This window comes from Bicyclus anynana, chromosome Z (assembly GCF_947172395.1).
Source record: "Bicyclus anynana chromosome Z, ilBicAnyn1.1, whole genome shotgun sequence".
In the NCBI taxonomy this organism is placed as follows: Eukaryota; Metazoa; Arthropoda; class Insecta; order Lepidoptera; family Nymphalidae; genus Bicyclus; species Bicyclus anynana.
This window is the reverse complement of record NC_069110.1, coordinates 1,559,293-1,586,321: the sequence shown is the minus strand read 5'-3', so window position 1 is coordinate 1,586,321 and position 27,029 is coordinate 1,559,293. Positions and strand designations below refer to the sequence as shown.

The 27,029-nt window shown below is 36.9% G+C and overlaps 1 protein-coding gene and 1 non-coding gene across 5 annotated transcripts in view; both read right to left on the bottom strand.

Annotated features, from left to right (window-relative positions):
* The window catches only part of LOC112055514 (protein cycle), an 80,693-nt gene that overhangs the window by 29,093 nt on the left and 24,571 nt on the right, over nucleotides 1–27,029 (bottom strand). For 2 of the 4 annotated variants that reach the window (XM_024095661.2, XM_024095663.2), the window contains exons 1-2: nucleotides 16,399–16,639; nucleotides 1,351–1,530 (exon numbers count right to left, since the gene is read on the bottom strand). In XM_024095661.2, the coding sequence (XP_023951429.2) occupies nucleotides 1,351–1,530; nucleotides 16,399–16,490 (272 nt within the window). In that variant the 5' untranslated portion in view covers nucleotides 16,491–16,639. Of the gene's footprint in view, nucleotides 1–1,350; nucleotides 1,531–16,398; nucleotides 16,640–27,029 lie in introns of those variants that run through there. The other 2 variants (XM_052890874.1, XM_052890873.1) reach the window with 1 other exon arrangement.
* Nucleotides 2,727–2,797, bottom strand: Trnag-ccc (transfer RNA glycine (anticodon CCC)). Its single transcript has one exon. It is a non-coding gene; the product is annotated as a tRNA-Gly (tRNA).

Below are 27,029 nucleotides of genomic sequence, written 5' to 3'. Positions count from 1 at the left end.
ACCACGCCTGTGTTCAAAAACTCACTACAGATCTAGCCTAAGCATTACAGCGCAATGTACGGCGAAGCTGGTCGGATCGTCTTACTCTCATCTAGGTAAAGCCCCACAACTATATTGCTAAAACATGAACTTACAATTATTATATACAAATGTACAAGTATTTAATAGCCATTGTTATTACTAACACTGAACTAAAACTGTTATTCGCAACTTATCATATTACAAGAATGCGCCGATTTAAAGTGTTGACCAGTAAAATTAGCGAAATACTGCAACAAATACTGATATTATTTGGGAGTAGGTAACTAACTCTACGCTTCTTAATATTTGAATAAACTTCTACGGCGATGAAAGTTGAATGAACCTAAACAAATCTAATTATTTCTACTATGTACATATACCTACACAATTTATTTTTAATATTATCCCTGTTTTTTAAATATGATCAATGTACCTTTTCTCTTCTAAATTTATAGACTATGTTTAGGGTGGGCACGACAATAACATCGGATGGGGATCGAACTCAGGACTCAGTGTCTTGACCGCTTAATTGTGGAGCTACAGACGCTTCTAAAAGCGATTAATAAATTAGAGCTTTGCCATGATGGTACAGAACACTTCGCAGGAAGTATGCAGCGAACACGCCCTACAAAATGTCGCCTTGTCCATCAAGCATTTACCACATTCTAGCAAATCTATTTTTTTCCGAATTCCATTTTTCTACCTCAGACAGTTTTCGTAATGATGATGCAGATACTGATGCTAAGTGATGATGCAGTCTAAGATTAAAACAGGCTAACTTGTTAGGAGGAGAATGAAAACTAACACTCCTTTCGGTTTCTACACGACATCGTACCGGAACGCTAAATCGCTTGGTGGTACGTCCAGCCAGACCTGGACCAATTAGGAAAATTTCAATCTGCCCAGCCGGGGATCGAACCCAGGACCTCATTTTTGTAAATCCACCGCGCATACCTGCTGCGGGACTATTGTCACACCCACTCCTAACAGTCTTTTCCTATACTAACACTAGTTACAGGGGAATAGGAATATTGGTCATATTTAAAATCTTAAAATAATATTCTTAAAAAAAAAAAGTTAAACACTCTCCCAAATCAAACGAACAACAGTTTCAGTTGAGGTTCTATTTCACTATATACAGGGTAATCTAGGGTGAGTACTTTTAATTATTCTCACGTTTCTGAAAACCAAACGGCAGTAACCACGCGTCATACTATACAAGTCATGTACGCAGTGATCAACACACGATCAATTATAGTCGTGCTACAGAAACGTGAGAAAAATTGACCGTTTGTGGCTAGCATAATTGTATTAGGACAAGGCACTCACAGGGTCTGTGAGTTCCTGCGTTTGCTGCGCTGGTCGTGTGGCTGCGAGGTGATCTGCAGCAGCTGCTGTGGTCGCCCGTGGCTGCCCGCGCCGTCGTCGTCATCGCAGATCTCGATGTCTGCGTCCGCGATGTCGGTGTCCACTGTCAGCTGCAGAGACGGCAGCGTGCTCGTGTGCGGCCTACGGACCACAAGTCTTGTTAGTCGTTATCAACCCATATACGGCTCACTGCTGAGCTCGAGTCTCCTCTCAGAATTAGAGGGGTTAGGCCAATAGTCCACCACGCTGGCCCAATGCGGATTGGCAGACTTCACACACGCAGAGAATTAAGAAATTCTCTGGTGTGCAGGTTTCCTCACGATGTTTTCCTTCACCGATTGAGACACGTGATATTTAATTTCATAAAATGCACACAACTGAAAAGTTGGAGGTGCATGCCCCGGACCGGATGCGAACCCACGTCCTCCGGAATCGGAGGCAGAGGTCATATCCACTGGGCTATCACGACTTATAGTGCCAATGCATAACTTTATAAAGTAAAGTCAAAGTCAAAAATTCATTTTTTTCAATTAGGCTTAGTTTAGAAGCAAAGGTCAAGATTAGGTCATAATTTAATTTAATCTAATGGTGGTAATAATAGTCGAACACTTAAAACTAAAGTTACGAAGGTTTCTTGGTCCGAGAAGAGCCCACAAAAAACTCAGCTAAGGTTTTTTTTTGTTTACCACCATTTTACAAACGAATGGATGAAATTTGGCAAAGACTGGGAGTTGTGGAAGAAGATGGAGGAGACCTTTATCCTTTCAGAGGAGAGGATCCTTTCCATATTTAATAAGAACTTACTAACTAATGTTACTAACATAATTTAAGAAAACGTGTTAACAAACTACTAACAACTTTTGAAATGTAATTTAGAAATGTAAATGTAAATATGGAATAAACGGCTTATTTATATATTTATTTTTATTTCATTTTACAAACTTATTTAAAACTAAGCACACAGTCTTATTTTTACAAACAACAGTTTAACATCAAGCTTTAACCAAACTGGATGTGAAATGTTTATCAACAAATAAAAAAATGAGGGTTTGATTTGGACGTTCAATTAACCTTTGTAAGGTCATACAAAGGTTAATTGAATATAGAATATCCGCAATGTTTAATAGTTTTAATGAGTATTAAGATAGTTGTGGAGGTATTATTTTTTTCTAAAAAATAAGTGCTTTAAAATGGTGCATAGATATCTTGTGTTTTGCGTTCATAAATCGGACGGATTCAGTGTTTTGTGATTCGTGTTTTGGTTTTGGAAATTATTATTATTAGAAACCTATAAAGAAAAATAATGAAAATTAAAAACAAAAATAATAAATTTAAAATGCACTGCCCGGGAATCGAACCCGGGTCGCAAGAATGGGAGTCTTGCATGATACCACTACACCAGCAGTGCGCTTGCTTAGTAACTTCAAACTGGTGTACTTACTCATTCGTATTAACTTTTCAAAAAGCGGTTAGCGTATTTTGGTTTTTAGGCTACTGTAAGCGTATTCTGAAATACGCCTAATCAAAATATTACTAGACCTAATGTAAACTTGCAAAAAAATGGCAAAAATTTTCAGTTTGGTTGGCTCATGATAAAGATAGGTTTGAATACGTTTGAAACTTAAATATGTAACTGGCAAATTCACTTTAGTTTCAGCCGTTTTTTTTTCACGTTATTTACCTAGGAAAAATCCAAGTTTATTTAAGCTGATAACAAAATAAATAAAATAGACGATAATGACTACAATAATACTTAGCGTATGCATGCCATTATACCCATATTGTTGTAGCATTCTTCGGAGACAATATATTTTAGGTACACTGAAAGGAATTTGGAGTGTCACTTTGGAGTGTCCCCTAGAATGTTGAGGGGCACCTTTTCAGGAGCAGTACAAGACAAATCTCGGCGAGACTTGGCGCGAGTGTAGAGCGTGCATATGGCTTGGAAGCAAAGCCTATAGTGAAAGACGCGAGCGGGTGGGCGGTGCGCGGGGCGGGGCCCGCCTGCGGCACTCCCAGTCGCGGACGACAAGACTTTAGGAAAAGGTCCCGAAAACGCGAACTTAAACCACCATTTAGTAATACAAATAAAAAAATTCAACCTACTTCAAAAACATAAAACGTACCGACCAAACTAAAAAGCGAAAAATAACATTGTATTATGTTCTACCTACTGATCAGTTTGAAGGTGGTGCAAACCCAGTGATGTATTAATTCACGCCATGACAGAATATTATAAAGATAAAGGTTTGTCAGATTGCGTTCATTCATGTAGCTTTTGAAACGGCTTAAATAAATACGACACCGGTTTAGCACCGCCTTCAAACTGATCAGTAGGTTGAACATAATACAATTTTATTTTTCGATTTTAGTTTAGTCGGTACATTTTATGTTTTTAAAGTCGGTTGAATTTTTTTATAATTTTTTTTTTATTTATCAATTTTTAGTGTAATCATACTACGAGTAGATTTAGATGTAGACAAGAAAAAATCCCCCAAGGTATGTTGCTCTGTGTAGTCGTAAATAAAATAAAAAATAAAAATAAAATGTCCTCAAATAAAATTACTTAATCAAGCCCAATCACAAGATAGCTACTGTTCATCACTCAAAAGGTTTGTAGCTAGGCGCGGTTCTTAGGACTTTTGAAAGTTCCCTCAATTTCTCCAGGATCCCATCACAAGATCCTGATATGATGAAAATGGGACCACCTCAGGGATCACCTCACCTTTCGAACAAAAAATAATTATTCAAATCGGTCCAGGTGTCTTCGAGTAGGTAATCAGGTAACATACATACAAAAAAAAACACATACACTCGAATTGAAAACCTTTTTTTAAGTCGGTTAAAAAACAGCTAAAATCAATGTGCTTAATTCCGGCCACACTCGACTACTTTCTAACTATACATAGGTTTTTAGTCATAAAATTGTTCGTCCTAAGCGGCGTAAGCCGCGTATGGGTTCGTAACTTGTAGGATAAGATCGTTCCCCTATAGAGATATTATTTAAGCAGTTATAGAGATTTTACTGGTATGCGTCTCTCTCGCACTTCTTTCGCATAAAAAATAACGATAGATAATTTTAGTAAGGTCATTAACTCATAATATTTCTAATTTTATACCGAAAATATTCTACAGCGAGATTTACGAGCAAAGGTTAGCGCCCTAGCTAGACAGAACAGCGGTGCCAGTAATTAGTTTGATTGTATTAGCATCGCAGTAGCGATCGATTGCGAAGCCCTAGTCAGCCAGGAGCCGCATTTCTATGTCTTTATTTCTTAGTTACCTTGATGCAAAACTGCCACTAAACTTCTAACTTACGAGGGCTGACACATTACAAACTCTATATGTAATAAATATGAAAATATTCCGTGCTAGAAGATCGATAGCTAACGGGCCGAACACAAGGCCTCGTGCAGGCAAGGCAAGAAGGCAAGGTCTTGTATACCTATACACCGCGCATACCACTGCGTCACGGAGGCTGTTAAAAATTTGCATCTTTTCATCAAATTGGCATCTTCCCAGTGGGATAGGTACTATGTTTACGGTCAAATTGATACGTTCTACCAAAACCTCTCTAAGCTCAAGGCTCTTAGGCATACTAGCCTGGGGACCGGACATACTCTACGTTACGTATATCTCTACGTTACAATGCTGTCATACAACCACGGAATATAAATCATTAACTTTAGTTTGAGCTTTAACATTCTGATAAGGCTTCATCATTCATGCAGTTGTGCTTGTTATTGCAAGTGGACGCTAATGTGTTAACACTTGTGTTGTTATTGCATGAGCGAGCCAAAGTTTAATAACTTCTAACTGTGACGAACTCAACACCTGTGTGTTATGAAACTAAGCTATTTAATTGTTTATTGGTTAATCCTTCGAGTCGCGAAGCTGAAGTGGCGATGGAAAGGTGCTCGAAAGGCGACTCCGCACTAAAACGCAGTGTTGGTGGACCCCCTACCAGGTGGACTGACGACATCAAGCGACAATGATATTTCGAAGTCCCTACAAAAGTGCTACATCCTGCAGTGAATGTCCGTCGGCTGGTATGATGACAACGGTCCTAATTAACAATTTCCACTTGTATAAATAACACAACTGCCTCGACGATCCATGGGTTAGCATGTTGCTTTCTGCCTCAGAGTGATAAGCCTTCTAAGTTCTGACAGTGTTGTTACACAGTCAAGTAGTTCAAGACTCTTTAATTGGCTGAGGATGATTGCTCTCAAAAAATCGATATTTATTCATTTACGTTTTTTTCCTTTCGTTTGATCAAGTGCAACACTTCGTAGTACATGCAAATAGCACTTCTTACAATACATTGCCTTGCGCTTAACCTGAGATATGAGAGGAGTTCATCCTCATGATTAACCCTTAATTGTAGTGGTGAAAACTAATCACACTTATAAAGTTGTGGGTCCACGATACCAATACTCAGCTTTGGAGGAGCGAGCGAAGCACGTCCGTTCTCCTTAACATGCTTCGGCGTATTTTCGGAAGATACCTAGGACCGGGAGGCGCTGACGCACACGTCGTGATTTTTGACACGCTCTCAATGATTCAACATAGGTCCAATGGGCCCACGACTACAGTTAAGGGTTAAAGCAATGGTGCTTGGCGGTAGATACAAACAATGGTTCAACCACTACTATCTTTATGATGACACCAAAAAAGTACAAGAATTAATTTAAGAATACTGCCGTTTGAAGTCCCCCTTTTGCTTTCCGTATAAATAGATGTGAGTGCAGCTTTAGGGGATCGGACAAGGGCAAGGTCAAAGCCAAGCATACAAAATGTGCAATTGAATTGCAAAGACACAATATTTAAAAACAAGAGCGAATCCGGTACGTCCATTACGTTTGTTTACACGAAAATGAATAAAGTGAAAATCTAAAGGTCTTATCTAAAAGTAAGCAATGACCCTCAGGACGAAAGAGGGTGATTATGCAACGCTACCCCAAGTAACATAAACGAGAAGTACAATTTACACATGGTATTTGCAAACGACATAATGGTAATGGCAGACCATTGCAAGTACTCAAGGGATGCTGATCGACCTTGACGGAAGTGATGAATATAGATAAAAAAACCCAAGTACTGCTCAAGGAGCACGGCAACACGACGAAATAAAGTCAGCATCAAAGTACCTAGATCAGTTATAACACTCCCTAGGGCAAATAGAAATTGAAGTTGAATTAACTCGATAGGAATAACATCGACAAGAAAGCAAGCAGAAGAATTTAGTTTGATTGGATACCATTTGGAAAATTGTGTCATATAATGAAATCGTCGATGCCCCATAGATGAAAAACTTTAAGGAATGTGTCTTGTCTGTGATGACGAATAGAGCAACACAATGTGTAAACGCTGTAATAGTTAGACTTAAGTCGGTCAGCGAGTTGTGGACAGGACTATGTTAGGAGTCTTTCTGAAGATCAAAATCTGTAACGAGGAGATTCGTAGGAGAACTAGAGTAACTAACATACTGAAATAGATTAGCAAGCTGATATGGCAGTAGGTGGGGTTATAGTTGTAGCAGGCCACATGGCTGCTGGGGCAGACGTATTCTGGAGACCAGCAAACGCAGCGTAGGATGCCTTACAAATCAACTGGATACATAGTTAAGTCCATTATAAAGGAGGCTGAATTTAGTATGCCTTTACGTTGCCCATCTCAATTAATTCTACCTACCGAACTGATACTTTTTAAGAAAAAGAAGCTAAAATTTACAATAGTTGTAAATGAATACATGTTCTGGAATTATAACCAACTAAAAATATCATAAATAAATCTTCTTTTTAAAATTAAAAAACTTTAAAGGCATTTTGTTTTATTAAAAGTTATCGCATCAAGATATTGTAGTTAATTAAAACTTGTTTTTTTATATTTTTTAGAATTGTACTTATAATTATCAATTAAAACAATTTGTTTACAGAACTTCTTTTCTATATTTGTTTCTTAGTTCAAACGACAAAGTAACGAAGTTTGCGAGTGAGGGTGTCAATAATTGAATAACAAGGCGAAGTTTAGGGCGCATTCACACTTGACATAAATTCAGCCGCTTGTAAGCAGGGTCAGTTTCACTTTCTATTTTTTTTATTGACGCTAGTCTCTAAAACTAATGAAATAATTTTCATACGATTTCCTAAGTAAAAAACGCTACACCTGATGCGATGAACCAGTCTAGGCTTTTGGAAAATACGTAAGCTTATAAAACAATTATATTAAAGATATATTATTATTAGCGATAAAAGGTATCTAACGTTTTAGTTTTTGATTTTTAAAATGAAAATAACGAAATTGCCCGAACTGTGGCGCTTTCGTTCACTATTCTAGGACACACTAAAAACAAAAAAATCAAATCTTTTTAACAAAGACATTTAACCGACTTCAAAATCACGAAAATAAACTAAAAATCGAAAAATAACATCGTTTGTGCTACCTTCTGATCACTTTGAAGGCGGTGCCAAGCCAGTGACGTGTTAGACACTCAAATTATTACGATCGGTGTAAAAAACATAAAATTAGCTTATTTTCCTTGTTGGCGCATATTATTTCGGCTAAAATTCTATTGAAGTAATCTAGTAAAATATACAAGATTTTTAGTACGTTTCTCATTTCTGTATCGTTCTGTAAAGTGGGCCCAATTTCGGACATCTTAATAACAGTTGAATTGTAACCATAACGTATTTTAATGGTACGTATTTGGATTTTTTGGTAGTATGTGGTATAAGATGGTGAGAAAGATTACATTATTAGATTATTCGTGTATGAAGGACTAATATTTATAGATTATGAAACGGAGCTCAAAATGGGTCGTGTAATTACACACACGACTATAACATAGTTTGGTGCGTCCTCCGTTCCATTCCGAATTTGGCGAACGCGCTGCCGATTATCTGGATCAAAATTCAAATAAAATCGATATTGTCAAAATAACAATATCACAAACCATGTTAATGTGTAAATATATTCAATAGTTCGTGGATATAAAAGTGCTGTAAACAGTAGTTTGTGACGGGGATAGAATCAATAAGATATCAGAATCAAAAAAACATTTTTTATTCATTGTATTTGGACACAGATCTGTTTAAAAGTGATTCTGTGGAACAAAGTGTGCATTTCGTTGCGCAGTTGGAACGTGGAGTCCAGTTTATCAGTACAGCGGAGCATTGAACGAATAGACATTATCATAATGTAACTAGTCTCACTGTAAAAGCCTCTTCAGACTACTTACTCTAACATTGACGTCCTGATGACATGAGGAGTATACCTAAAGCTGTCGCGATAATACGCGACAAACGTCGCCTCAATAGGGGAGATCGGGATGCTATACTTGCAGTTACTAAAGCGTCAAGGAGATCGATTAGATTTGGTATATTAGATGATAGAAAGAATAAATGGTTAAATATACTTTTTTCGCTTTCACCGGTGGGGAAAAAAACTACAGACTAAATACATTTTTCACTACTTCGGCTTATTGAAATCGTCAGAAAATGAAAGGGATCTTTTGGAAGATTTTTTCCTTTAAAAAAAAATCAAATTAAGCGCACTCGTGGCTGGAGAGCAGAAATACTAGGGATTTATTTTGTGGTGGAATCCTCCCATTTTTTTACGTTATGCTCAAATCGCTAGATTTTCAAAATGCACACTCTTAGCTGTTAATTAACCTACTTTATCTTTATCTGATGTGATCGTTTAGTATTTCTGAAGTTAGTTTTTGTTTTATTGTCCTAAACGTACCCGCCAATATTTAGGGCACATTTGAAGGTACTTAACAACGAGTCCGTCCATGGAAGTGTTACCCCTTATAACGACGAAGTAGTCTTTCAAGGAGTATCGACGTGTTTCTGACTGAAGCTTATATTTATCGGCGCTAACACAAGTACAAAAAACTTGATCACCTGTGTCTCAAATTAACCCAGGACATCGTATTGTGTAGCACGTATTCCCATGAGAATTGTGTTCTGCAAGATAAGCTGTTTCCGTTATAGACGATGGTTATAAGGTAGCTCATCTGTTTTTGTCAAATAACTAATTTAACTAATTAATAAAATTCTCCCAAATTATGCTAGTTTTAAAAAACTACACAGAAGTGGATTAAAAACCAATGTTGAACAAATGATTCACAATATTTGTCAGGACAACTTAATTAACAAATCAAACTGTAAGCAAAATATGACCCTCGAATGGCAGAGAATACCTAGAGCAGTCCTAGAGACTTGTAACTCCGGGTGCAGGTTTAGGTGTACCCTTTCGACATGCCAACACTCACCATTCACTGCTCAAATCACTCTACCCACCTATCCCAAGTAACCCATGAAAGATTACACAACAAGAATTCTGGACGGGTCGAACGCCAAGATACCACTGAAGACGACCGTACGGCGAGCGCTTTATATCACAAGACGCTTTCGCCCGACGGTCCCCATTTAATAATCCCTACTGTTCGCGGAAACAAGTCGCGCCACCTAACGTAGGCACGAGCCAACACAAGATCGAGCGACGCGACGTCATATCCATTTCAGATCACTATTTCCTACACTAATATAAAGACTTTTATGTCAGAAATGACTTCCAACATGTTAAAAATTGATTGGCCGAGCTGGATCAAAGAAAATTATTCAATTGTCCTTAAAATCAGCATGAGATTTACAAAGAATACAAAATTAGGATGATTGGACAGTTTTTTGTACTGCAGTGCCACAGTACACACACACAGCTTTCAAAAATTATAACATTCTTATTTTGTGTAAAGGGTTTTAAAACAAACAAATATTTTGGCATTCCATGGATTAACCATAAACACGCTGGCTCCATCGTGTGGCAGGGAAAAAGCTCCAACGCAGAGCCGACTTGTGGGCCGGGTGTAGGATTTAGAAGCTTCCTTAAAACAAATTAACATTCTTAAGCACTCTAAAACACATCACTACGCCGGTTACAGAGAGATTTAGCTTGTATTCCTCTCGCACCTATTGTCACATAGCCACTTGTTAGGTGAATATTTTATGGAGCGTTAACGTCTTTAAGTCGCGGCGTCCACGCTGAAGTAACGCTAGTGTGGAAACGGAAACACTCGCGTCAGGATAAAATAGTCTACACGTGTATACTTGAGAAAATTTCCACTACAAAATGTATGAATGAAATACTTGCTTGCTTTAAAATGAGATCATTTTTACCTGTACTTCATTGTTCACGACATTTTGACGCGCGAATTTCGAGTTCATTGTAACAATCGTTCGTTATCAACCCATATTTGGCTCACTGCTGAGCTCGAGTCTCCCCTCAGAATGAGAGGGGTTTGGCCTTAGTCCACCATACTGGCCCAATGCGGATTGGCAGACTTCACACACGCAGAGAATTGAGAAAATTCTCTGGTATACAGGTTTCCTCACGATGTTTTCCTTCACCGTTTGAGACACGTGATATTTAATTTCTTAAAATGCACACAACTGAAAAGTTGGAGGTGCATGCCCCAGACCGGATTCGAATCCACTGGGCTATCACGGCTTTTGTAACAATCAGAGGTAGAGAATCTGCGCGCACTCTTATTAGCTATCAGCGTGAGGATTCTGTCGTCCTTGTTCAACACAAATGCGACCAATTCGGTAGTTTGGATGTCGGTTAAACAAACAAATTATTCAAGGCGTGTGAGCATCGATGAAATATTCTTGATGTTGTACAATAATTATATTGAAAATAATGACAAAATTTTCGATAGGCGGTATTATCGCTAATGTTCTAGAGCAGGGTTTCTCAAACTTTCAGCTCCACGAACCCCTGTTAAAATTTCCAAGTGACAGCGAACCCTTTACAAATTACTGACCCCCCCCCCGCTCCCCCAAGAAAAAAATAAATTCAAGTGTTGAAGAAAATAAGGTTTTTATTAGAATAAAAGGTAATACATAAAGTACCAAAAGAAATGTCTTAGTAATATTAATATGGTGGGTGTGCTTGTTTCTTGTCGCAAATGGATTCAATGTTAGGAGTAATTTTGGACAATTTTTAGTTATCAAGCTACCATTAGGTACGTAAATTTTGTCTCGAATCCCCTGCCGTCAAAGAGCGATCCCCTAGGGGTTCGCGTACCCCACTTTGAGAAACCATGTTCTAGAGCTTAGCTGAGAGCTGCACGCCTATAAGGGCAAAACATGTTCGCATCGAATAATTTGTATATTTCATTTTATAACCAATGTAACCCGTGTTTAAAGCAAATAAATAAATTATTATTATTAGTGTTCTGATACTCTCATATATTTTTAACCTGGTTGATCTGCTAATTTTGCACATCTCGTGGAATTACACCAGTACAGACAACGGTCAACATCGTAGCCTAATGCGATAAAGGCCCAGGAATGAAGAATAAGAATGAGAGAAATTCTTTTTATTACAATAATTAATCCTGATGGAAAGCATAAATGCGGTCTAAGTTGAAGCGCGTTAACCTAGAAGATGCTTCTTTACACAAACGCCGGAAGAGCATTCCTAATTTTCGCTGTACGAATTAGAAATGTGAATGCAAATTGTTTCGTACGAGTTGCCTTGATACCCACAATATATGGATGCCACCGTTCGCGACGTCTTGCTGTTTTGTGGTAGAAAGGAGAAGGAGAAACTAGATGATGAAGTTCCTGAGCACACTCACCAAAGTATTTCCGGAACGACAAACAAGCTACATTACGACATATACATAATAGATTCGGCAGAAATAAATATATAAAATACTGATCGTTTTTCTAAAATACTGTTTAATAATCTACATAAAATCCTCAATGCCTGAAGACAAAAGTCTTCGAACAGTGCGTGTTGCCAGTGATGACCTATGGTTCCGAGACTTGGTCGCTAACTATGGGCCTCATAAGAAGGCTCAGAGTCACACAGCGGGCGATGAAACGAGCCATGTTAGGAGTATCTCTGCGTGATCGAATCAGAAATGAGGAGATCCGCAGAAGAACCAAAGTCACCGACATAGCTCAACGAGTTGCGAAGCTAAAGCAATAGGCGGGGCACATAGTTCGAAGAGCCGATGGACATTGGGGTCCCATAGTGATGGAATGGCGACCCCGCACTAGTAAGCGCAGTGTTGGCCGACCTGGTGGACTGACGACATCAAGCGAGTCGCAGGGATTCGCTGGATGCAGGTGGCTCAGTATCGTGATGTTTGGAAGTCCCTACAAAAGGCCCATGTCCTGCAGTGGACGTCTATCGGCTGATATGATGATGATGATGATGAATCTTCATATACCAGAATATACTTTATTTCTTGTAAAAAAAGTTGGCAACCCTAGAGCGAAGGAACGACACATGGCGTCATCTTTTTTCGAGTTTGCAGCCGGCTTCATCGAATTACAAGACGTTGTCACGTCATAACCAAATTAGTGAATAGGAAAGCTGGTCTAATAACAAACGATGTACAGACAACTACGATAACTGGGCAGGTTGAGCGCAAAGCTGACAGTTCTATGGGACAATAAACGTCAACCGCATTCGTGTCACATTTGTAAGCGAACGAAGCCTGTCACATACAACTGTATCGAGAGTCTACGATAGTAAGACATACTACATTTTATGAAGGTTGCTAGTTCGTCACTCAGCTCCTATCAAACCATACTTATAAATTATATTAAAGTGTCTGTCTGTGATTTTAAAATAACCCCATTGTTACAAGTTATTTAGGTAAACGATTCTAAAAACCCAAACAAACTTAAAACAAAAGGAATTGACATAGGTCAAGTCCTTTTGTTTTAAGTTTGTTTGGGTAAAACTTTCAGAAACAAATAAGTTCCAGAAATAAACAGTTATTTATATGCCATGTATTATGTGTGAATTATAAAAAACAAAACAAAAGTTAAAAATACATATTTGTTATTTGTCCAGGTTATTTACCAAAATGGCTAAATAGATTTTAATAGGACTTTCACTGGAATATACAGGAGGTTACTGCGCAACATATAGGCTACTTTTTATACCGGAAAGTAATGATGGTTCCGTTTGGTTTGGTGGGATTTGCAAATTAATGAATTTCACGCTGCAGCCGCAGGCGTCCGCTAGTGGGCAATATAAAATCTACTTAATCGTAATTGAAAAAACATTTATTGCAATATATTTATTTTATTTACTAGCGGACGCCCGCGACTTCGTCCGCCCTTAAACCTCTTTAATCCAGCCCTTGCAGTAGTGTCACTGTAAAAATTAAGTAACTTCTCCCGTTTACCTAACATTTCCCTTCACTGCTCTGCTCCTTTTTGATCGCAGCGTGATGAAAAGTATACTATAACCTGCCCAGGGCCATGAAGTATAATTGTACCAAGTTTCGTTAAAATCCGTCGAGTAGTTTTGTTTCTATAACGAACATACAGACAGATAGACAAAAATTTAACTGATTGCATTTTTGGCATCAGTATCGATCACTAAATATACCTTACCTCTCCACAGACTTATAATAAGTATAGATAGACTAGCGGACGCCAGCGACTTCGTCTAGCGTGAAACTCGATCTAAATTTTCAACTACCTCTACCGTACCCCTACCCTACCCCCACCGTACCCCCACCCTATCCGTACCCTAACCCTACCCTACCCCTACCTTACCCCTACCCTACGCCTACCTTACCCCTACCCTACCCTACCCTTACCCTACCCCTACCCCTACCCTACCCCTACCCTACCCTGCCCTACCCCTACCCCTATGTTTCGGGATATAAGATGCGTATATTTAATTTAGGGTATAATCTATCTTATAGGGTTGATCTAGGGTATAATCTATCTACTTTTTAAATTTAAACCGAATCGATACAATAGTTGCGACGTTATAAATCAAAAATCAAAAAATTCGTTTATTTAAATGTAGGCTCAGTACACAAGCTCTTTTGATACTTCAGTTGACTATTTGTAACTGACGTACGTATAGAGTAACAAACATACATACAAACTTTCGAGTTTATAATATTAGTAGGATATATATTATTTTTTTATATTTATATATTAGAGTATTATTATATTGAGAGTACATTTAGGGGTACATTTTATACAGCATAAATCCGTGCATCTTGTCTCTCGAAATGAAAAGTTTTGCAAGCAATATCTATATTCTTGTGAAAGTTTGCAAAACAAGAACAAATACAATATTGGTTGGTAAAATGGTGAGTGACATGTAAACATTGTATACGACCATCCCCGATTCTGTAAAGTTATACAGTGACATCGTCCACGGCAACTTTGTTGTTAGTGACATTTCAATGTAGGCAATCTATAAACATAAAGTTAAAACTCGAATAAGACGACACTGACGACGATAAGTCGACTATTGTGGAACAGAAGAATAGCACCCCTGAATTTAATTAAAGTGACTATTAGAGACTGATGGAGAGTACAATGTTCAGAGTCTCTCTGAAAGATAAAATCCGGAACAAAGAAATCCGTAGGAGAACGAAAATAATTGATGTAACCCAAAGGATTAGCAAACTGAAGTGGCAGTGGGCGGGCCGTATCTGTCGTAGAACAGGTGGCTACTGAGGCAGACTCCAGCTAGATGGTCCGACGACATCAAGACGGTAGTGGGAAGTGGCTGGGTGAGGAAGGCGGAGGATCGTGTGTGGTGGCGCGCTCTCGGAAAGGCCTATGTCCTGCAGTGGACGAATACAGGCTGTTGATGACGACTATTAAAGTAAAGAGTGCCTAAAAAAAAATTTAACCATCTTTTGTATATAAACGGCTGTAAAATCTTTACAAATAGTCAACTGACGTATCAAAAGTGCTTGTAAACTGAGCCTACTTGAAATAAATGAATTTTTAATTTTGAATTTTGATAGTCATTTCAATCTTATAGCGAAAAGCTAGTCGGCTAAAATCTTAAAAAGCTTCCGCTTGAATGTTCGATCAAGAGTCGGATATATTGATATCTTTTTTTATATTAGAAAGGGTATAATTCTTCAAATAATATAGTATAAGGCTTTGAATTTGCCCCATATAAATTTGAAAAAAATCCAATTCTAAGGATAGAAAAACAGGGGATGATTGATTTTAAAGTGAAAACACGCAGAAGTTTTTATACAGTAGTCCGATTTTGATATTTATTTTTTTAATAGATAGGACCTCAAAGTTAGCTCCATATTACGTTAAAAAAAAGTTTATTTCCTAAGGGTGGGTATAGGGGATATATTCATTATTTTTAGCCGACGCCTCGCGGTTTCACCCGCGCAGTTCTTGTTGCCTTAGGAATATGGGGATAAAATATATTGTCTATGATATTGATAATCTCTATGACACTCACAAATAACCTGGCATTCTACTGTTAAAACAAATTTCAAAATTGGTTTAGTAGATCCAGAGATTACCCCTACAATAGCTCAAACTATACCTATATAACAGTCGTAGGCGTCGTCGAAAATCATTAATATAGCTTTTTTTATAATTCTTTTAGCTTTTATTTTTAAATAAAGATTGAGACTTTTTTGTTTAATTTATTAGTAGTGGTAGAATTTAGATCGGGTCTAAATTTGATCTATATTACAGTTCAATCAATCAATCAAAATGTAGGTATTAGTTTTAATTTTAATTTTATAGTTGTAGTTATAATGATATTTCCTTTTATTTTATTTTTATAATAAGTGTAGCCTAGTTAAGTATTATTATCCGAGGTAGTATATTTTGTAATGTAAAAATATTCAGATTCCTATCAAAATGTTAATAATTATTGTCAATGTTGTCATTCTTATGTACACATACGAGTATGTATTTTTTTAAGCATCTGTATGTAATAGATATATAAATATATATAACCAAATTAGCTATTTTAATATCGGTTACTTTTGGACTAGATAGTGGTGTGTGTATTGTCCAAACAAAATATATAAAATATTTATTTTTTACAGTGCAGTTTACCTGTGTAAAATTTAAAGTTCATTAGTTCGCGCAAATTTGTTAAAAATTTACGAAAAGTTGCCGCTTCCCATTTTAATACATAGAAAAAAAATATTATATTTAATTAATATTGTCTAAAACTCACATGTCGAAGGAGAAGGTGTAATGCCCTGTCGGAGGCTGCAAGTCCGGCAAAGCCATGAAGTACTCGTGGGTTCGTGTAAATTCACGCGCCATGATGGCGTGCGGCAAGGCCGCTAGTTGTCAACTAACTGACTCGCTGAGCTAAGCTCAACTCAAGTGGAGCGCTTAACGTTGAGCGAACGAACTGAAGCCGCCCTTACAAGCGAGCGATCCGCCCTAAGCACAACCCTGTCCACTGAGCTACAAGTCACGACTGAACTGAAACTGGAAAGTGGAACCGAAATTGTGCGTGTGACTAAGGCCCCGTTCGCACTGTACTGTGACCGAGGGAGCAAATATCCCAATAAAATCCACTAACCGGGGGTGAACGGATTAAACTACTGTTGGAACACATCACGTTCGATGCACTAAGCTTTATTACATTGTTTGTGTGTATGAGTAGGATTTTAGTAAATGATTTGCATGTATGCGTAATGTAATCTATTAGTATTATTGGCTTTGTTTTACAGTACCTGCTGATGTCCACTTGTTTTTTAACCGATTTCCGAAAAGGAGGAGGTTCCAGGGTGGTCTCATTTTTTTTTTGTTTTTGTTATGTGATTGTAGGACTTAGGTACTAATGATAAGAAAATAACGTTTCAGCTAATTGCCTATTAATTTTTGTTCACACTCAGTAGGTATGATAACACTAAAAATGAAAAAATAAAAATCTTAATAAAAACAATTCAACCGACTTCCAACACAAAAATTAATCTAAACTAAAAAGCAAAAAATAACATCGTTCCTATGTGCTACCGTCTGATTAGTTTGAAGGCGGTGCCAATCCAGTGTCGTGTTTTAATTAAAGCCATCTCTCAAAGAACTACAGAAATTTTGTACTTTAAACGGCTTGAATTGAAACACGCGTCTATCAAAATTTGACGACATAAGTCCTCAAATTTTGTTAGACGCAGACACACTACCATATAATGTAGGTTTAAAGACAATTTCTACTTGCAGATTATTTCTAGATTACTAAAATACGAGTTTATACAAATCTCCAGCTGAGTATCTCTAATTTCGAGATTATCATCTAATGGGAATGGTCTATTTTCCCGTATAACTTGGAAACTATTTATTTTAAAATTACAATAAAAATATTTTTAAAATCCTCTCATTAAGACCTTTTATTTGATGTATCACATGATGCAGATTGAAAAAACTTTTTTTTTATTTTCCATCTTGCCCTTTCAAAACTTTCCACAAATGTTCAAGTAAAACTGTATCTAAAATTTTGAGAAAAATACAGAAAGCTTATTTCTGTATTTTTTTTTATTCTATATATAAATGAAAAAATATTTAAAGAAATTCAGTACTTTCGGAGAAAAAGCGCATGGTCAATTTCGCGTCTATTAGTTAAAATAACTTAAAAGGTAATTTTTTTTTCAGCTTTTCTTACTCAGCTGATTTTTTAAAATCCTCTTATTCAGCTGAATTGACCTTTCATTTGATGTATCACACAATGAAGTTAGTAAAAGTTTTTTTTTCAACTTTCCATCTTACCATAACCCCCATAAGTGCCATGATACATCCCTGCATTTGGGTCTCTCTGGGTACTACGTACGTTCGGAACCCTAAAAAATATATTAAAAGGGTCTCATATAAATTTGGAAAAGAAATCCAATAGGGTTGGAAAACAGGGTATGATTGATTGAATACCCATTATAAGTAAGTTAAACCACGCATAACTTTTTATAGAGTAGTCCGATTTTGATAATTATTTTTTTATTAGATGTTGAAAAAAAGTTTCCGTTACCCTAAGAGTGGGAAAATAGGAGTGATATATTCAACACAGCCGGCGACACGCAGTTTCACCCGCGTAATTCCCGCCACTTTAGTGTGGTGTTGATTTTAGTCGTTACTGAAAGAACCACAAAAAAGAAAAAAAATCGGTTGTCTGTAAAGTCGGTTTACTGACGATAGCTCAATTTTAGTAATGATTGACTTATGGTAACTGAAGTAGGAAACATATGTTTGGGATTCTATTTTATTTAAATGTATTTAGGAGACGCCCGCGACTTCGTCCGCGTTGAAATCAATGTAAACTTTCAAGCCCTATTTCACCACTTTAAGGGTTGAATTTAAAAAAATTTTGAATCATATTTTATTTCGTATTTTTTTTTTATGATTTATGAACAGATTTGTACAACTGTAACTCTAAAAATGAAGGACTTTCCATACAATCTTTCAACCCCTATAACCCCGTTCTTCAATAAAAACTATCCTTTAACCTTCTCCATATTATGGTCCAAACCGAGTAAAAGTTTCATTTTATTTAATTCAATAGTTTCAGCGGGATGCCCGAAAAAAACACGAACAGACAGACAGACAAAAAATCGAAAAAGTAATATTTTTAGTAGTTTAGAATTTGACTTGTTACAGTTTTATAATAAGTTCTAGATGACGGTAGTAGTACCTTATGCCACGGTAACGTTTGGTGTTGCAAAATATGGCATAAGTAAAGTCTCAAATTGCGAAGTAATGTATAGAATTTGTCCAGTTTTAATGTAAGTTTAGATATTGATAGATAGATAGATATAGATAGATTATATTTAGTTATTGATTCTGCTTGATTATTATTTATTTCTTCCTCTAGAAACTGTAGCAATGGTTTTGATTTTTAGGGTTCCGTTATCCACAAGAAACCCTTATAGTTTCGTCATGTCCGTCCGTCCGTCCGTCCGCCGTTTAGCGCAGAGACTATTACTACTAGAAGGCTGTAAATGAGCATGAATATGTAAATAAAATCTTGAAAAATATTTTTTTTTCAGGGTAACTCCCCTACATGTAAAGTGGGGATGAATTATTTTGCTCGTTTATTTCATAGTGTAGGGTATAGTTGAATAGATATTTGAAAGTTGTAAGGGGTTTAGGGGGTCTTTTGGGGTTGGAAGTCTTTTGGGGTTAAGGGTCTTTTGAGTTTGGGGGGGTCTTTTGGGGTGAGAGGGTTTTTTGGGTTTGGGGGTTAAGGGGTATTTTGGGGTTGCGAGATCTTTTGGGGTTGGGGGGGTCTTTTGGGGTTGTTGGATCTTTTGGGGTTGCGGGGTCTTATGGGTTTAAGGGGCAAAGTCTCCCAGACCACCCGTGTTTGGGAGACTTGGAACAGGAGAACCCTGGTTTACAACTAAGTACTAAGTATAGCAAAAAGTATCGTTACAACTGCAACTGACTGCATCATCACTTACTACCCGGTGAGATTGTAGTCAAGGGCTAATTTGTAAAGAATAAAAAAGCCCCCTTTTGCAACACGCGATATGGAACTTTCCAATAAAATACAGTTCGTTTTTCTAAAATACCTACTGTTTAATAATCTCCATAATCCAGAATATATTTTATTTCTTGTAAAATAAGTTGGCAACCCTAGAGCGAGATGTACTTTATTTCTTGTAAATAAAAATTAAAAAACTATAACCCGACTACGTAAAAAGGGGTCTAAAAAGAACGAAACAAGAAAATATTTCAGATTGACATAGAGAAATGCATAGGAACAAAAAAATTCACGGTAGAGCCGTGGTCTAGAATATCAGATTTAAATTCCGTCATATATTTTTTTTATAAAATTTATATAGCCTATATCTCAAGTTGAATTATTACGAACCTTTTGACACCTCATTTATTAAAATCGGTTCAGTAGTTTAGGCGCTACGGTGGAAGAAACATACATACATACATACATACATATAAACATACATACATACATACATACATGCATACTTACATAGACTGCCAAAATGATTACCTATCCTTTTGGCTTCGCCGTAGTTGGGTAAAAAAGTTGGCAACCCTAAAGCGAGGACACGACGCATGACGTCAAAAAAGTTCAGTAGGTAGAAAGTATTATAATGATATTTTTCGCCTTCTCTAATTTCGTGGGCACGTTTACGTATTGAAGTCGGTTGTAATAAAAAAAAACAAAACGTTTTCGAAATGCTTGAACTTCGAAAACAAACAAACTGGAATTTCTTTCTTCATCCGTAGACAAAAGCTTACTTTTTTGGCGCAATTTCTTAACCCCAATGAATTTGTGGGCGTTCTCGAACGTTAAAAATGTCACAATCTCAAATTGCCTCTTTTTACAAAAAAAACAACAGTGCAGTATTCCTGCAACGTGACATTGGTAATTTTATAGCTTTCTTGGCAAATTTTTGCTCCACGCGGTCAGATCACGTTTGTCGTAAGTACATAAAGTACTAAATGTGGTCAATGTCACGTTTGATTTTGTAAGAGTTCTTACTTGAACAAATCAACAGGCGACTTTTGTGTCGCGTTCCCTCGAAATTTCCCCTTTTTAGGGTTCCTCAGTCCACAAGAAATCCTTACAGTTTCTGTCCGTCCGTCCGTGGTTTACCGCAAATACTATTACTACTAGAAGCTGTAATTTAGCATGAGTATGAACTTACATTAAAAATGTGTACAATATCGCTAAATAAGAAGTAGGATATATAAATAAAATAAATAAATAAAATAGCCTTTATTAATGTAGATTTTGTACATTTAAATTATGTCCCTAATCTCATTGTGCCTCATGGCAAAGGCCTCCTCCAGCTCCCGCCAGTGTTTCCTGTCCAGAGCTACTCTTCTCCAGAATGGGCCAGCTGTAAGCTTCAGCTCGTCTTCCCACCGTCTATGCTGCCGTCCCTTTTTCCGTCTCCCATTGCGAGGGCACCAAGGCACAAGGGTACTCCACTTTTCTTGAGGATCCCGAAGCATATGACCTGTCCATCTCCACTTAAGCTGGTCCATCCTGGTTAAAATGTCGGTAACTCTGGTCCTATTCCTTATATCAAGGCTTCTTATCCTGTCTCTCTTCTTTACTCCCACCATGCTACGCTCCATTGCCCTCTGGCATTTCTGAAGGCTATCCCTGTGGGCCCTGTTTAGCGCCCAGGTTTCGCAACCATATGTTATGCTGGGTAAAACACATGTATCAAAAACTTTTTGCTTTATACTTATGGTTGTCCCCTTATTTTTCATAATTTCTTTAAGTCCCCAGTACTTTTTCCACCCCAAATTTATTCTCTTGTTTATTTCTTTCGCTGTTTGGTCCTCAGGAGAAATTATTTTTCCCAAATAAATGTATTCTGTTACATATTCTAATTCTAATAATATAAATATATATAATAAAATAAGAAGTAGGATATATAATGAAATTAGAATGAACTATAACAGCTAAGTAGCGATTGCCATTTTAAGAGTAGTTCTTTATATTCAACCAATTTAAAAAGTTGTCAGTAAGATAACTCAGACTCCATTAGAACTATGAAAGCTGAGTTCTAACAGGCATGGGTAATGGGTATGTATATTAATTAAGTCTATAAAATGACAAAGAGTAAATTTGAAAAATAAATTTTTGGGGTTCTTCCCTACATGCAATGTGAGGATGATTTTTGACGTGACAACGTCTTATAATTCGATGGAGCCTGCACACTCGAAAAAAGATGACGTCATACGTCGTTCCCTCGCTTTAGGGTTGGCAACTTTTTTTTACAAGAAATAAAGTATATTCTGGTCTATGAAGATTATTAAACAGTGTTTTAGAGAAAACGGTCAGTCTATACTAATATTATAAAGAGGTAAAGTTTGTAAGTTTGTAAGTTTGTAACAATTCTTTGAAATGGGGTAATCTTCGGAACTACTGGTCCGATTTAAAAAATTCTTTCACCAGTAGAATGCTACGTTATCGGGGAGTGCTAAAGGCTATATTTTATATTTCTATCATATATAACTACTGAGTTATCGCGGGTTTTCTCTTACAGGTCGGACCGAAAAACTAACTTATTCGCATGCGCTGCCTCAACCATTGCGTATAACTGAAATAAATGTATGGAGGCTTTTTGAACCTTTAAAAGTTCTACAAAAAAGTCCGCGACACCATATATCTATCTTTTATATTTTAGCAGATATAGTACCTTTAGTACTTTAATAAATTATTTAAATTTTAAACTAAGATTTACGTCATTATTTACACAATTAAACTTAAATACTTATCAAAATAAATTATTTAATAATCACAAAGATATTATAGAGATAAGATTTGCCCTTTACAGTATGTTAATTAGTTATATAGTTTCGGAGATAATACAAAATTTCTGAGTCGCAGAAATGCCGCTATATGACGCCCCGCGGTTTCAATTACGTGGTTCCCGTTCCCGTGTGAATATGAGGATCAAACATAGCCTATGACACTCGCAAATAATGTAGCTTTCTATTGGTAAAAGAATTTTCCAACCGGTCCAGTAGATCCAGAGATTACCACCGGCAACCACACAAACTTTACCTCTTTATAGGCAAGGTAGAGGTAGGGGAAGGATATGGAACGTATAGGGTAGGGGAGGAGTAGGATAGGGGTAGGGCAGGGTAAGGTAGGGTTAGGGTAGGGGTAAGGCAGGGGTAGGGAAGGGTTAGGGTTAGCGGTAGGGTAGGAGTAAGGTAGGGGTAGGGTAGGGGTAGATTAGGGGTAGGGTAGGATAGGGTATGGATAGGTTACGGGTAGGGTTAGGGTAGGGGTAAGGTAGGGGGACGGTAGGGTTAGCGTTAGCGGTAGGGTAGGAGTAAGGTAGGGTAGGGTAGGGTAGGGTTGGGTAAGTTTACGAGCAGGGTAAGGTAGAGGTAGATAAGTTTACATCATTTTTTACGCGGACGAAGTCGCGGGCGTCCGCTAGTATCTTATATATTTATTGTTTTAAATATGTTAATTAAAATTTTCTATTGAAAAATGCAACCATTCCATCAGTATTTTCTGACGTTGTCACGTTCAACCATCGTCAGTAAACCGTACTTACAGACAACCGATATTTTTATGGCCTTTACTCTATCCCATATTGTGGGATATCCTCATCGGCATTTTTGTGTTTTAAATAAGGATTTAAAGTACTAATTCAATCTACGGAACCCTACACTGGCCGACACGCACTTAACCGGTTTACCTTATTTTCTTTCTTAAAACTTTATTTGTTATTCCTTTAGGGTCGTTGTGTTTACCTGACGGAAATCAATTATAAAGATACGCAAGTTCTAACTGCTTGACCTCGGCTCGGCGCAGTGTCGTCAAAAATACATATGTAATACTACAATAATATAAAGCAGATAGGTAGATTTAAATGTTTGTTGAACGGCATTTGCTAGTATTCATTAAATAGGTATTAATTATAATAATAAGTATAATCACGTGTCCAGAGAAGTGCATTTCGAAAATAAATACCTACTTAATAAATTCATAGTCACACATATACATATTATAGGTATATAGCGCTGAGGCAATGCGCAACTATTTGTTGTGTAATCACTGATCAGTCATAATAAACAGTTTAACTGTGAGAGTGTAGTAGTGCTATTCATTCATATTCTCATGCATTGACCGCATACATTGCGATTACTCGAATAATTAGTCGAGTCAGCAAACGCCAGTTTTCACTTTAATTGAAAATAATTTATGTTCCGCTCGTGAGACACAAGTTGCAAGTTAAAGCAATTAACTAAAAAAAATATTTAGAGGTTTACTTGCAAGCAAATATTTATCATCTTATAGTGACCATATGAATATTAAAAATCACACTAATATTATAAAAGCGAAAGTTTATATGTAAGTATGTTTATTTCTCTTATACGGTGCGGCTACTAAAGCGATTTGGCTGAAATTTGGAATGGAAATAGATTTTACTCTGGATTAACACATAGGCTACTTTTCATCCCGGAAAAATCCATGGTTCCCGCGGGAATTGTGAAAAACTGAATTCCACGTCTATAACATGGTAAAAAGAAAATTAGAACATAAGATATTTTTTCCCTACATGCAAAGTGAGAATTATTTTTTTAACGTATATCTCATGGTGTTCGTTATCAGTATTCTTGTTCATTAAATATGGGTTAAAGTGCTGATTTAATCTACGGAACCCTACAATGCGCTTGGACCGAAACGATTTTTTTAATTTAATACATTGCTTTTAACTTTTGCAACATTCGCGAATAGATGTTTGTTTTATTTTTCTTTTTTAAAATAATATTTGCCATATCTTTTAAATATAACTAATATTTCCATTCCCCTACAGTCCAACGGGGCGGCGATCGAACCTTCCACCCCTCGATGATGAGTCCGATCGCTTTTACCGTTGAGCTATTGAGGCTCTATGCATAAATACACCATGCGGGTGAATATTTTGCATTGCAAAACGATAAATGTCACTTCAAACTTCAAACAAACGTCTCTTGTATAATAAAAAGTTAAAAAGAAGGAAAGAGAAGAGATGATGCAGAGTATGTTATTATTTTTATGGTTTGTATCAGTTTGTAGAACTTGGTACTCGTGGGCGGTGTGAAACGTGGGCGTGTCAAGTAGGCGGAATCTATTTGATTTTTACCGAATTTCAGCGATGTTTCATTACTTCAAGATTGCTAAGAACATTAGAAATGCCGCCGACACTCAGTAAAGTAACAAGTCAATCGGACAAACGGTATAGAAATATCACAAATACCTAAAGTAATTGATTTCATAACACATTTGCTCGTAAAGTATCTGTTATTTCAACAATTTAAATATTGTAATGTATCTAATTACGCACTTGTGCCGTAATGTGAAGTAATATGCACGTGTGCTGTAATGTAATATAATATATAACCTTTATCATTCGTCTAAAAGCGAACGGTACTTTTTTAAACCTTAGTAAAAAGTTTTTATACCAAAAAGTAATCATTTTATGAATAAAATTAACAAATTTATTTTCATTAGTTTAGGAACAATTTAATTATAATTATCTTTAGGTGTGAAATGATTAGTGATTTATACCTTCATTTTTAATATGTTTGTTGGTAAACAGTACTCATTAAGAAATACTGTAGTATAGTTACATTTTTAGATGAGGATTCTATTTAGTCGGATAAACATAAAGCTTTGACGAGTTCCGTTAGCCTATTCAAAGTTTAGTAAACATTGAAACTGTTTGATTTGAGCACCAGCTTAGTTGAATAATCAATAGTATAGCCCTTTGTCTATGTTTTTGATTACATCCATAATGAAGGTTTTCATTTTCAATTCAGTTCAGGCAAAATATTGCATCTGTATAGGTACTGTTACACATGCTTTAAAATAGCATGCTAAAAACGTGCTATTAAGTGTGCTCCATACGAGCATGCTTATCATCAGTTTACATTTGCTAGCAATAAGCATGCTATTATTAAGTATGCTCCTGAATAAGCATGCTCAAAGCAAACATTCCAATTACACATGCTAATTTGTATCTATCGCTGTCTGTCTATAGTATCGTGTTAGACAGGGAGAGATGAAGGTGACGAGAAAACAGAATAGCAATGCTGATCGACTAGCATACTCAAAAAGCAAACCTGTTCAGACGCTATATGTATAAGTCACTCATCATTATCAGTCTATTTAAAAGGGTATCTAACGGGCATCCTCCCTTAAAGTAGATGGTATAAGTAGATTAGTCGTACCAGACTGCTCCACAACTTCATTGAGTATTAGAATTTTTTTATTATTAAAAAGAATATTTGCCATATCTTTTTAAATATGACCAATATTCCCATTCGCCTCCAAGTAAAAAAAAGTCGGGAAAGAAGACTGTATTAGAAGTGTGTGGGTACAATAGAACAACGGGGCGGGGATTGAACCACCACCCTCGGTGATGAGTACTATCGCTCTTACCGTTGAGCTATTGAGGCTTTTATCAAATCGTTGATGGAATGAAAAAATGGTAAAATGGTACTGTCAGGCTATAAAATTTTGAGGTTTACTTTCTTTACACAAATTCCCATTACAAAGGTATATAATACGACCCATTTCAAAGCCACCATGTTCCAACCAAAGCTGTGATAGCCCAGTGGATATGACCTCTGCCGCCGATTCCGGAGGTTGTGGGTTCGAATCCGGTCGGAGGCATGCACCTCCAACTTTTCAGTTGTGTACATTTTAAGAAATTAAAGCACGTGTCTCGGAAAATCATCGTGAGAAAACCTGCATACCAGAAAATATTCTTAATTCTCTGCGTGTGTGGTGGACTATTGGCCTAACCCCTCCCATTCTGAGAGGAGACTCGAGCTCAGCTGTGAGCCGAATATGGGTTGATAATGATGTTGACCATCTTTAATGGTCCAAACTCTATACTTGCCTACCTTCTCCATTTATTGTGGCATAAGCCGGGAAACTTTTAGCTTTTATAAAATGACGAAAATATGGCCAAGAATCAGAGCATACCGTCAAGAGATTAACCCTTTTAAATTCAACTCGACACTTCCACGCGTTCCCGAAATGTAGTAGTAAAGTATATTTATAAACAGAAACCAAGTATAATTTGATACTTGGTTTCCTTTTATAAGTATATACTTTAAATGTTTCCGTAGCTTCTAAAAGACTTACAACTCTTTTTTATTCTATACAGGTTAGCTCTTGACTACAATCTCACCAGATGGTAAGTGATGATGCAATCTAAGATGGAAGCGGGCTAACTTCTTAGGAGGAGGATGAAAATCCACACCCCTTTCGGTTTTTACACGACACCGTAACGGTACGCTAAATCGCTAAGCGGTACGTCTTCGCCGATAGGGTGGTAACTAGCCACGGCTATAGCCTCCCAGCCAGACCTC